Source organism: Cetorhinus maximus, chromosome 16 (genome assembly GCF_964194155.1).
Source record: "Cetorhinus maximus chromosome 16, sCetMax3.hap1.1, whole genome shotgun sequence".
NCBI lineage: Eukaryota > Metazoa > Chordata > Chondrichthyes > Lamniformes > Cetorhinidae > Cetorhinus > Cetorhinus maximus.
Genome location: NC_135894.1, coordinates 81598437 through 81611248, shown reverse-complemented (window position 1 = coordinate 81611248; position 12812 = coordinate 81598437). Strand labels below are relative to the sequence as shown.

Below are 12812 nucleotides of genomic sequence, written 5' to 3'. Positions count from 1 at the left end.
GTTGAATTCAATATTCAGCCCGAAAGGCTGTAAAGTGCCTAGTCGGAAGATGAGGTGCTGTTCCTCCAGTTTGCGTTGGGCTTCATTGGAACAATGCAGCAAGCCAAGGACAGACATGTGGGCAAGAGAGCAGGGTGGTGTGTTAAAATGGCAAGCGACAGGGAGGTTTGGGTCTTTCCACCACCAAATGCCACCACCAAACACATCTTCCCTTCACCCCCCCTGGCGGCATTCCGTAGGGATCGTTCCCTCCGGGACACCCTGTCCACTCCTCCATCAACCCCTACTCCTCAACCCCCACCTATGGCACCTCCCCATGCCCACGCAGAAGATGCAACACCTGCCCCTGCACTTCCTCTCTCCTCACCATCCAAGGGCCCAAACACTCCTTTCAAGTGAAGCAGCATTTCACTTGCATTTCCCCTAACTTAGTCTACTGCATTCGTTGCTCCCAATGCGGTCTCCTCTACATTGGAGAGACCAAACGCAAACTGGGCGACCGCTTTGCAGAACACCTGCGGTCTGTCCGCAAGAAAGACCCAAACCTCCCTGTCGCTTGCCATTTTAACACGCCACCCTGCTCTCTTGCCCACATGTCTGTCCTTGGCTTGCTGCATTGTTCCAGTGAAGCCCAACGCAAACTGGAGGAACAGCACCTCATCTTCCAACTAGGCACTTTACAGCATTCCGGGCTGAATATTGAATTCAACAACTTTAGATCTTAAACTCCCTCCCCCAAACCCACCCCCTTCCCGTTTCTTCCCCCTCCCTTTTGTTTTTTCCAATAATTTATATAGATTTTTCTTTTCCCACCTATTTCCATTATTTTTAAATCTATAACTGTAATACCCTGTCGTCAGTCTTTCCACCCCACCCCCACTAGAGCTGTACCTTGAGTGTCCTGCCATCCATTCTTAATTAGCACATTTTCTTAGATAATATCACCACCTTTAACACCCCTTTGTTCCTTTTGTCTGTGACATCTTTTGATTATCTGCTCCTATCACTGCTTGCTCGTCCCTACAACCACACCCCCCCTCCCCCCCCCACAACCTTAAACCAACTTATATTTCACCCCTCTCCTAACTTCACTCAGTTCTGCTGAAGGGTCATGAGGACTCGAAACGTCAACTCTTTTCTTCTTGCCGATGCTGCCAGACCTGCTGAGTTTTTCCAGGTAATTCTGTTTTAGCTTAACATCCACCATTGGTAAAATGTTAGAATCTATTATAAAGGATGTAACAGCGGTGCATTTAGAAATACGTATTTAATCAAGCAGAGTCAGCATGGCTTCATGAAGGGGAAATCATGCCTAACAAATTTATTAGAATTCTTTGAGGAAGTAACAAGCAGGATAGCTAAAGGGGAACCAGTAGATGTAATACATTTGGATTTCTAAAAGGCATTCGATAAGGTACCGCACATAAGGCTATTAATAAGATAAGAGCCCGCGGTGTTGTGGGTAGAATATTAGCATGGATAGAGGATTAGCTAACTGATAGAAGACAGAGAGTTGGGATAAGGGGGGCATTTTTGAGATGGCAACCTGTAACTAGTGGAGTGCCACAGGGATCAGTGTTGGGGCCTCAGTTAATTACAGTATATATTAATGACTTAGATGAGGGAAGTGAATGTACTATCACCAAGTTTGCAGGTGACACAAACATAAGTGGGAAGGCAAGTAGTGAGGATGACACAAGGAGTCTACAGAGGGATGTAGACAGGTTGTGAGTGGGCAAAAACTTGGCAGATGGAATATAATGTGGGAAAATGTGAGGTAATGCACTTTGGCAGGAAGAATAGAGGAGCTGAATATTATTTAAATGAGGAAGGCTGCAGAAGGCTGCAGCACAGAGGGATTGGGAGTCTTTGTGCATGAATCCCAAAAAGGTAACATACAAGTTCAATAGGTAATAGGGAAGGCAAATGGAATGTTGGCCTTTAATTCAAAGGGAATGGAGTATAAAAATAGGGAAGTCTTGCTAAAACTATACAAGGCACTAGTTAGACCACATCTAGAATACTGTGAACGGTTTTGATCTTCTTATCTAAGATAAGATATATTGGCATTGGAGGCAGTCCAGAGAAGGTTCACTAGTTGATCCCGGGTATGGAGGGATTTTCTTATGAGGAGAGGTTGAGTAGGTTGGGCCTGTACTCATTGGAATTTAGAAGAATGAGAGGCTGCCTTATTGAAACATATAAGATTCTCAGGGGGTTTGACAGGGTAGATGCTGAGAGGTTGTTTCTCCTTATGGGAAGTCTAGGACCAGAGGGCATAATCTCAGCGTGATGGGGTGCCCATTTAAAACAGAGATGAGGAAGAATTTCTTTTCTCAGAGGGTAGTGAATCTGTAGAATTCTTTACCACAGAGGGCTGTAGAGACTGGGTTGTTAATTATATTCAAGACTGAGATTGACAGATTTTTAATCAGTAAGGGAATCAAGGGGTATGGGGACGAGGCAGGAAAGTGGAGTTGAGGATTATCAGATCAGCCATGACCTAATTGAAAGAGCAGAGTCGATGGGATGAATGGCCTACTTCTGCTCCTACATCTTATGGTCTCCCCCTGCCTCCATTTCACATCTACATGCTGTCCTTGCAGCATCATCAGAAAACACAACATTAGTTTTCACATGTACACTGATGATATCCTGCTCTACCTCACCACTTTTTAACCTTCCCCCTTTCTCTGTTGGTCCGTCATCCGATGCTGGATGAACAGAAATTTCCCCCAACTAGATATTGGGAAGACTGAAGCCAGTGTCTTAGGTCCCATAACAAACTCATTCCCTAGCCACTGGTTCCATTTCTCTCTGTGGCAACTTTGAGTCAGACTGTTCACAACCTTGGAGTCATAGCTGACCCGAGATGAGCTTCCAACCATGTATCCACGCCATCACCAGGGCCTCTTATTTCAATCTTGGTAATATTGCCCAGCTCCAGCCCTGACTGGATCATCCGCCTGAAACGTGAACTCTGCTCCTCTCTCGCAGATGCTGCCTAACCTACTGAGTATTTTAGCATTTTCTGTTTTTACTCCAGATTTCCAACGTCCTGGCGTTTTGCTTTTGTATACTTTGTACCGATTCTTCTCGTCCTGCGCAAAACCAGAAACTTGCAGTCAAATGGGATTTTCCTTTTTCAACGTTTTCTTTTAAACTCACATTGCACCGTTTTGGAACAGCTTTCAGTTCTAGAGTTCGCAGTTTTACTTGACTGCAGCGCTTCGCTGTTTCACCCAGTTGAGAGCGCTCTGTCCTGGAGTCCTCCTTTTGAGTGTTTTGAAGGACAAAACTACATCTCCCAGGATCCAGTGTACATAACAGACATGGCTCCTAACTGAGCGGAAGGTTTCAAGGTGATATCTGGGTTCGCTTTTGCAGTCGCTGGGTTTCCGGACACATTATCTCAATAACTGCTGAATATTTTTTTGGAAGAGGGCAAAAGTTTTTGTTTAATCTGACAAACAAATTGCATTCATTGCTGGTCTAACATGTAACCCCACTCAATTCTGTTTTGTGAATCCTTGAAAGGAATTTAGTATTTCTCTTAACACCAATGGTTTTGTGATTTATTAAATGCAAGGTCGCGTACAAGTTAAGTGGTCCCCTGCTTGGCTATCATTCCTATATAAAGACGTCAGTGCGGCGGGAATATGCTAACAGCAAAGAGGAGTTACGTTGTCACCTGCACTCGAAGTGCTAGGATGTTCTCGGGTTACAAAGCAATGAGCAAAAGCCTCCGAGACTGCTACCGCTTGCTTAATGTACAGGAGAGCTGCAACCCCGAAAAAGTGAAGGAAGCCTATCTCAAGTTGGTTAAGTTGCATCATCCAGATAGTGGTTCTGGAGCTGATCCTGGAAAATTCATGCAGGTGAAAGAAGCTTACAAGGCTGTTGTCAAACACTTAGCTGAGAAAAAAGCAGAGTCTGAAAGAGAGGATGATGAGGAAGAACAATTCAAGCACATAGCACCTCAACATAGACAGTACCTTAGCTTTGAAGGCATTGGCGCTGGAACGCCAAGTCAACGCGAGAAGCAGTACAGAAAATTCAGAATGAACCGTGCAACCGACCAAGTGCTAGACTACAGAAAACAGAAACTGCAACACCAGGAACTGGAAAATACTATGATGGTGAAAGATGTCCAGCAGAGCAAGAAAATAAAGATAACCCAAGCAGTGGAACGATTGGTGGAAGATCTCATCCAAGAATCGATGGCCAAAGGTGAATTTGATAACCTAAGTGGCAAAGGGAAGCCACTGCAAAAGTTCTCACAGTATCCATACATTGATCCCATGACTCATAATCTGAACAGGATACTTATAGAAAATGGATATCAACCAGAATGGATTGTCCAGCAGAAAGAAATAAAACAAACTATAGAGAAGCTTAGAAATGATATGGTGGCCTATAGGAGAAAACTTGGCGAGTCTCTGACTCTCCACAACCAGAAACAGTGGAATCTGAAGTGTGAACAATTCAGACATGATATTAAGCAACTCAATAAAATGGTAGATCGTTTTAATTTAGTTGTCCCTCTGCTGAACAGGCAGATGCTGCACTTCAACCCAGATAAGGAGCTTGCTATCATATTGAAGAAATATGATGTGTTCTTGGAAGCAAGCAAGGCCACTTCAGAGGTTATGGAAAAATCAGCTGAAGGAGATGGCACATCTGTGCATGCAAAAAACAGCCTGTTTGCTTGGATCAAATTTTTCCTGAAATAAGGATAGAGTAAGAAGTGAAAGATTGGTAATCTTTTGTGATCAGAGGTTAATTTACCTCTTTAATTATAACTGCATTGTGCACAGAGAAGCACATTAGTTGCAACAGGAAGAGGTTGCTTAGCCTCCCAAGCTTGTTCCCTCATTCCTGTCATTAAATCTGTCATTAGATCACGTGTAGTTCAACTGCATGTACTTTCATTAGTTCTATATCACTTGATACCTTTACCTAATAAAAGATCTATCAATCTCAGTCTTGAAAGCCCTAATTGTCCCAACCTCCACAGCCTTTTAGGGAAGGGGGAGGGGGGGGCGGGAATCAGATTTTTACGAGCCTTTGTGTGTGAAAAAGTGCTTCTGGAATTCCCTCCGAAATGGCCAACCTCAAATTTTATGCACACTTGTTCTTGATTCCCCAACCAGAGTTTATCTGTAGCTACCTTATTGGACAAGCAGGTTATCATCTGTTTATGACAGTTAGTGATTTTCACAGCACTGTTTAACTTGTCTGTAAAATTTCTGTTTCCTGCAATGTTCTGTAATCAAGGAAAAACAACTGCTGTAGGTTGTTATTAGTTATTGTTGCACTTTTTTGGCTGGCGGGTGAAAGTGAAGTGTTCAAGGTGCCACTAAGTGGGAATTGATTTCAGTCTGGACTGACTTTTTTAAAGTAGTGGTTTTAAAAAACCTTAATTGTGACTGTGAATTCACAAAATGTAATATCATTGTTAACAATCCACTATCTTTGCATAATTAGTACGTTACATAAATTCTCAGTCTCAGATTTTTTCTGGAAATATATTTATTCAGTCTCTTTATATAATCCCTTGTTGTCAGGTTATTCAAATTGTCACCTAATAAAGTTGAATACATCTCTGATTATCTGAGGCTTACTACATTTTAAAAAAATATATATTAATTTTGCCTTCCCGGCAGGATTGTGCTTTTGCTGTCCTCCAGCTAATTGCAAGGAAAGGATAGAAATTTTAATAGAGACTAGTAAAAGACTTGTGGTGCAATTAGTATCTTCATTGCAACAGTACTTCTTTAAATCCCCATCCTTCCAATGCCATCCGTCTCTTGCCATACCAATCACATTCCTTTCATCCCACTCATATCATCCCCATTCCATGTCGCATCCCACCCTCTCTTTCTATGCCATCCCCACCCCAAATTCCAACTCTCCCATGCCATCCTATCCCCCATTCTACTTCCTGTGCATTCCTGCTCCATGTCATTCCCAATACCCACCCTGTCATGCCATCACTATCACCCACCCCTCCAAGCCATCCCCATCTTCCCCCTCTCATGCTGTTACTCCCTCCCTACCCCCCCTGGTAGAGTGATTTATATTTGGTAAGGCAACCTCATATTTGTGCTATCTCTAAGACCACCTGTAGCATTTGTAACATTACTGCACTTCGCCCCTGTCTCAGCTCATCTGCTGAAACACTCATTTATGCATTTGTTACCTCTAGACTTGACTATTCTAATACACTCCTGGCTGGTCTACCCTCTGTAAACTTGAGGTCACCCAAAACTCTGCTGCCTGTGACTTAATCTGCAGCAAGTCCAGTTCCCCATCATCAATACACAAGCAAAATACTGCAGATGCTGGAAATCTGAAATAAGAACAAAAAGGCTGGAAAAACTCATCAGGACTGGCAGCATCTGCAGAAAGAGAAACAGATTTAATGTTTCAGGTCAATGACCTTTCATCAGAACCTATCAAACCTGTGCTCGCTGAGCTGTGTTGGCTCCTGAACAAGCAATGTCTTGATTTTACAATTCTCATCCTTGTTTTCAAATGGCCTTGCCCCTCCTGTCTCTGTAATCTACTGCAGCCCTATAATCCTTCCAGATATCTGCACTCCCCCAATTCTGGCCTCTTGTGCATTCCCAATCATAATTGCTCCACCATTGATGGCTGTGCCTTCAGTTGTCTAGGCCCCAAGTTTTGGAATTCCTTCCCTAAACCTTTCCACTTCTCTATTCCACTTTAAAAACACTCCTTAAAAACTACCTCTTTGACTAAGCTTTTGGTCATCTGACCTAATGTCGCCTTATGTGGTTCAGTATCATATTTTGTTTTATAATACTCCTGTGAAGTGTCTTGGGACATTTTATTCCGTTAAAGGCAGTATATAAATGTAAGTTGTTATATTGTTACAATACGAGAATATTAAAATCTTATTAGCTTAGATCGGCAATTTATTGGAGTGATGGAACCAAGCTACCTGCCCATTATCTTTTTATTGGTTTGGTATTGCTTTAAACTGATTACATTGATAATTAAGATAAGGATTGCTCTGGGCTAATTTATTTAGATTTTCATACTGTACCCGTGGGAAAGCTAATCTATGTTTCAAATCCAAAGCACCGTTAAGGATAGAAATTCAAAATTTATGACATCCTACATTAACCTAGGGTGATTAGTTTCAATGCCCATAGCTAATGAGAAAATATATTGTGTTTACTTATCTATGTTGCCATATTCACTATGCATCAAGTTGTCCTACGTTAACAAATCCAGATATTATGAATTAAATATTCTACCAATAGTGCATTGGTTGAAGCATGAAACTATACATCTTTCAAGAGAAGAGTGAAAGAAAGAAAGACTTGCATTTATATAACACCTTTCACAACCACCAGCTGTCTCAAAGTACTTTACTGCCAATACACTTTTTAAAGTGTAGTCACTGTTGTAATATAGGAAACATGACAACCAATCTGCACACAGCAAGTTCCCACAAACAGCAAGATCAGATAATGACCAGATAATCTGTTTTTGTGATGTTGATTGAGAGATAAATATTGGCCAGGACACTGGGGATAGTTCACCTGGTCTTCTTCAAAACAGTGCCATGGGATCTTTCACAACCACCTGAGAAGGCAGATGGGGGCAATGGTTTCTCATCCAAAAGATGGCATCTCTAACAGTGTAGTGCTCCCTCAGTACTACACTGGAGTGTCTGTGTTAATTTTTGTACTCAAGTCCTACAGTGGGGTTTGAACCAAGAACCTTGTGACTCAGAAGTAAGAATGCTATCATCTGAGCTGACACATTTTCCTCACTATAAACCACACAGGCAATTTTTACATCATTTGCAACTTCTTAATTATGCCCCCTGTATTTAAGTTAAAATCATTGATAAATACCACAAACAGCAAAGACCATTACTGAGTCCAGCAGAACCCTGCTGGAAACAGCCTTCCAGTTACAAAAGCACCTGTTGATCATAATCCTTAATTTCCTGTATCTGAGCCAATTTTGGATTAAATTTGCTACTTTCCCTTGGATCCCTTAAGCTTCTAATTTACTGATCAGTCTATCATGTAGAACTTTGTCAAAAGCTTTCTTAAATCCTCCCTCGTTACCTCCCTAAAAAATTCAATCAAGTTACTCGAACGACCTTCCCTAATAAAATACATACTTGATTAATCTGTGATTTTTTAAAGGAAAATTTATCCTGTTCCTTGGAATTTTTTAATAATAATTTCGCCCACCATCAAGGTTAGGCTAACTAATTACTCGGGTTGTCACTTCCCTTTTTAATCAGTTGTGGATTGTTCAGACAGAGATGGCACAGCATGGTGTGTCAAGTGATCTTCTATGCTGTAACTGTTAAAGGTTGTATTAGTTGAAAATAACTATCTTATAATTTACTACAGTTCAATAAATAAATGGCAGCACAAAATGTATTTCTAACATTATCTGGAAACTTTTGTGGCGATGGTGGCACCTCCACCTCCTCCTCAGGGAGGAGCCCACCTCCGCATGGCTGGGAAGCACTGATCTGATTTAATGGTTGTCAGCCTATTAATTGGCTGGTGTTGAGACTTCTACCACATCTGGGAGGAAATCCCACCTGCAAGAACTGCTGACAAATCAGATAGCCAGAAGCTCTCCAGTCCCAGCTGTGCCACCGGGAGCGGCAGCTACTGTTGGAACTGCAGCCAGTTCCCCATGAAAATTGACGCTAGAACCGGACACTGAGGTAAGTGGGGTGTTTCACCAAGGCCAGAAGGGAAGAATCCAAGCAAGGGGGATCAGGGGCTGCAATCAGGAGGGCAGGGCAGAAATAAGTGATGGCAATGGGGTCAGCCTCTGTTGAGCACAGAGTTCCCGAACAGGAAGGATCAGCCCCCCCCAACCCAGCCCACAGCCAGGTCACCATTCTTCAGCAGCCTCACCACATGGCATGGGCACTCCCGTCACTGGTAAAACGCCAACGGCGGTGGGAGGAGACCCTTAAGTGGGCAATTAAGAGCCTCATTTGGCCCAAAGGAGGGAAGGCCATCCAACACCAACCACACACCATACCACCCCCCACCCCCTCTGGCCCTCTGCCATGCCACCAGCTATTACAAACCCTGCCAATCAGCCCGGTCCCAGGGGTGGCATAAAATCCCGGCCACTATGTTTTGAATTCTTCACATTTATCCTCTCTTCCCTGCAAGTGGCATCTAGGTTATTTAGCACTTTTTTCCATGATTCATCAGGCAATTTTTCTTCTGACTGTTACTGAATTATTAATTACAATACTGCTAGATATCTCTCTGACTAAACCCACCTTTGCTGCCTCACTGCTTCTCTCGCAAAGATTTTGTTCTGTTTTAAAATACATCTTCAACATGGTCTCTCTTTATCTGTCTAACTGCATTACTCTAATTCTTATTCTGAACATCTTCCTTGGCATGAAGTTGTCCTTCTCATGACCTCCCTCCCTAACTAGCCAAGTCTACCGAACCAGATTAAAGCTATTACCCACATCAAGGTTATCCAAAGGAATGTTTATGTCACAACCCTGTTTTAGGATTTACCCTGACTTTTACTTCTAAAAGTATTCATACATATTTTTTTTCATGTTACTGATGTGTGATCAGTGAGATGGCAACCAGAGAACACGCATTTATTATAATCACAAAGAATTGAAGAAGTTAGGAAAAATTCCTTTCAGGTTGGTTAGAATGTGGAATTCCCTGCTGCAAGCAGTTGTTGAAGCAGAGTCCATAAATTTAAATGGGAGGCTAGACAGTTGTTTGAAAGAGAGGAGTGTAAAAGGATATGGGGAGTGAATAGGAGACTAAAACTAGATGGACAACCTAGCTTGGGGGGAACAAAACACTAGCATAATGTGATGTCTAACTGGTTGGTTTCTGTGCTGTAATATTGTATCAAATCTGGGCTTCTGTTTCATGCCAACGATCAAATGCCTATTGACTTTAAGGGCTTTTAGCTTCCATTGTGTCATGAGTGTCGTGTGCCAGCCCCCATGTCGTGAAATTCAGCCCCACTTCCCTGGTTTGCAATGTTCAATTGTATTACACTTATACTTACTGAACTTCCTTATTTCTTCTCATGCTTCCAATGTTTTATCCTCGATTATTAAATCGAGGACCTACATCAATAAAATTCCTTGGAAACTCCTACTTATTTTTCAGATCGGCAGATAATACTAAAATCTAATGACATTTTTTAGAGCAATAAGTCAAACTTTTATTGCTATTTCCAACTGAGTCCAGCTCATGATAAAATACTGGATAAGGTAGTCATCAACAGCCTATTTATCATGGGTTCCACTGTTCATCAAGACGTCAATTTTCAGAGTCCCTGTGTTCAAATCCCTTCGTGGCTTTGTCCATCCCAATCTATGTAACCTCCTAAAATCTTCCAACTCTGACCTCTTGTCTTTTGCCCTATAATTAGTGGATGTGCTTTCCACCATCTAGACCCAAGGCATTAGAATTTTATCCCTAAATCTCTCTACCTCTCTTCCTTTAAGATGCTCCTTAAAATCTACTTCTTTAACCAAAGTTTTTGGTCACCTGTCCTATTTTTTTGGCTTCTTTTATTTCTAATTATGCTCCTGTGAAGCACTTTTGGCATTTTAATATGTTAGAGGTGGTATATGATTGCATATGGAATCCTTTCATTTATTAACAGAGGCATAGAGTATAAGAGCAGGGAGGTTATGCTGGGACTATATAAAACATTAGACCACAACTTGAGTACTGTGTGCAGTTCTAGACACCTCATTATAGAAAGGATGTAACTGCACTAGAGGGGGTACAGAGGAGATTTATGGAAAATTTCAGCTATGAGAAAAGATTGGATAGGCTGGGGTTGTTCTCCTTGGAATAGAGGAGACTGAGTGGAGATTTGATTGAGATTGAGGGGCCTGGATAGAGTGAATGGGAAGAAGCTATTTACTTTGTCAGAGAGGTCAGTGAGGAGGGGGCATAGATTTAATTTGATTGGTAGAAGGATTAGAGGGGAGATGATGAAATGTTTTTTCACCCAGAGGGTTGTAGGGGTCTGGAACTCATTGCCTGAAAGGGTAGTAGAGGCAGAAACCCTCAACTCATTTAAAAGCTGGCTAGATACACAACTGAAGTGCTGTAACCTGCAGGGCTATGGACCAAATGCTGGAAAGTGGGATTAGGCTGGGTGGCTCACTTTTCCACCGTGCAGAAACGTTGGGCCACGTGGACTCTTTCTGTGCTGTAAACTTTCTATGATTCTATTGTCGTCGAAGTGAGTGTGGAAAACATGAGGTTTATTTCCAATGATTGGTTGAATCCTGTTTCCCCCATTCTGCCAAAAATTGATTTGTCTTTTAATACCTGATAAACTGCATTTACTGGCATTTTGAAACCTACAAAAAGTGTAACTCAAAAGCTCCAACTTCCTATTTGAAAACCAAACTTGGGTATACAGCAAAAACACCGAACACCAAAAGAAAGTCCATTTGTACGTTTCTCAAAAAGATATGAAACTGACGTGCTCCCATTAAAAAGATCTGCATTTTAGCAATTTATTGAAAATACGTAATTTCTCTCAGGATAAAAACCAGTCCCACCTATAATAATGCCCTTCAGAAACCAACAGCTCATTTGAACATGTTCTGCCTCCAGAACAAGATTATAACCAACGAAAGGAGAAAGTGAAACCTAAATGGTTCTGACAGCCTCCAATTATGTCATTCAGATGCTCAGATTACCAACCTCAGATAGTGGTAGGAAAATACTTGATTTTTATTCTTGCCAACAAGCTGACAGTTGTTTCCAGAACAACCAACGTCAACCTGCTATTTATATTTTTGGTAGAAAAGTGTAACTTGTCTCCTTGAGGAGAAAAAAGATATTCAATCTAATGGATTTGCCGGCTAGTTGCCCTCTTTTGCCTCATAATTCTGTCCTCATATTGTGGTAAATTGGCAGCTACTCAAGTGAGCGATCTGCAAGCTGCAGAAGAATTATCCTAAAGAGAAACTCTGCCTTGTACTGTGTAATGCCTTATTAATAACTTGACCCAGTGAAGGGTCTCACATTGTGTTTGGTAGGCGGGGCAGGGGGGGGGGGGGGAGTGGGGGGGGTGGGGGGGGTTGGTGACAGCCAATGGCAACTCTCGTTTCACTCGTCACCCTTTCGTCAAAGTGGGCGGAAACCTCGTAACTGCGAAGGGAGGTACGATTGGCGGTTGCGGGCGGATGTCGCTCTTTCTATTGGCTGACAGGGGTGTCCATCAGGGCTGGGAGGGCGGGGTCGCACTGCGGAGGCTGGGATCGTGATCGGGCGGGCGGACGGGGACAGGGACCGGTTAGGGCCGCGTCGGGCTGGGCAGTTTGAAGGAGCCGAATTGAAGAGGTCGCGCCCCAGGTTCGTGCACTTTTGATTTTTAATTTATTTTTTTTTTAAAAAGAAAAGCGATGGAGATTAAACAATAGTGATGTACTCCTCATTGAGCGTGACCCTAACCCCTGCCATAACGCCCCTGTGGCCGGGAGGTAGGCGACGGTCGGGGAAGATGCAGCAAGGTCTGAAATAACCTCATACCTGCATCTGGGTCCAGCCCATCCCTTCAGTGTTAAGATTACTGGCTACAGATACGTCTTTAGTCCGTATATTTAAAGTCTGGGCATGTCCTTTACCTGTCACCTTTTAACCAAGTTGTAAATAGTGACTGCTTTGGACAGCACCCCTTTTTTTAACCATTTATTCCTCGCATTCCTAATCCTAAACTGCTGGCAATACATGCAGACATACTTATGTTCCTTATAGGGGCAGCGGTGTGTT

General features: G+C 42.5%; 1 protein-coding gene across 1 annotated transcript; it reads left to right on the top strand.

Moving 5' to 3' along the window:
• The first annotated feature begins 3273 nt into the window (after positions 1 to 3273).
• On the top strand, positions 3274 to 5610 carry dnajc28 (DnaJ (Hsp40) homolog, subfamily C, member 28). Its single transcript, XM_078560207.1, has one exon. The coding sequence runs from the start codon at positions 3660 to 3662 to the stop codon at positions 4731 to 4733; it is 1074 nt and encodes a 357-aa protein (XP_078416333.1). The 5' UTR covers positions 3274 to 3659; the 3' UTR covers positions 4734 to 5610.
• The last annotated feature ends 7202 nt before the right edge of the window (positions 5611 to 12812 follow it).

Bases quoted from the DNA above. Each gene is read 5' to 3' on its own strand.
- dnajc28 (XM_078560207.1), top strand. From the start codon at position 3,660: ATGCTAACAGCAAAGAGGAGTTACGTTGTCACCTGCACTCGAAGTGCT.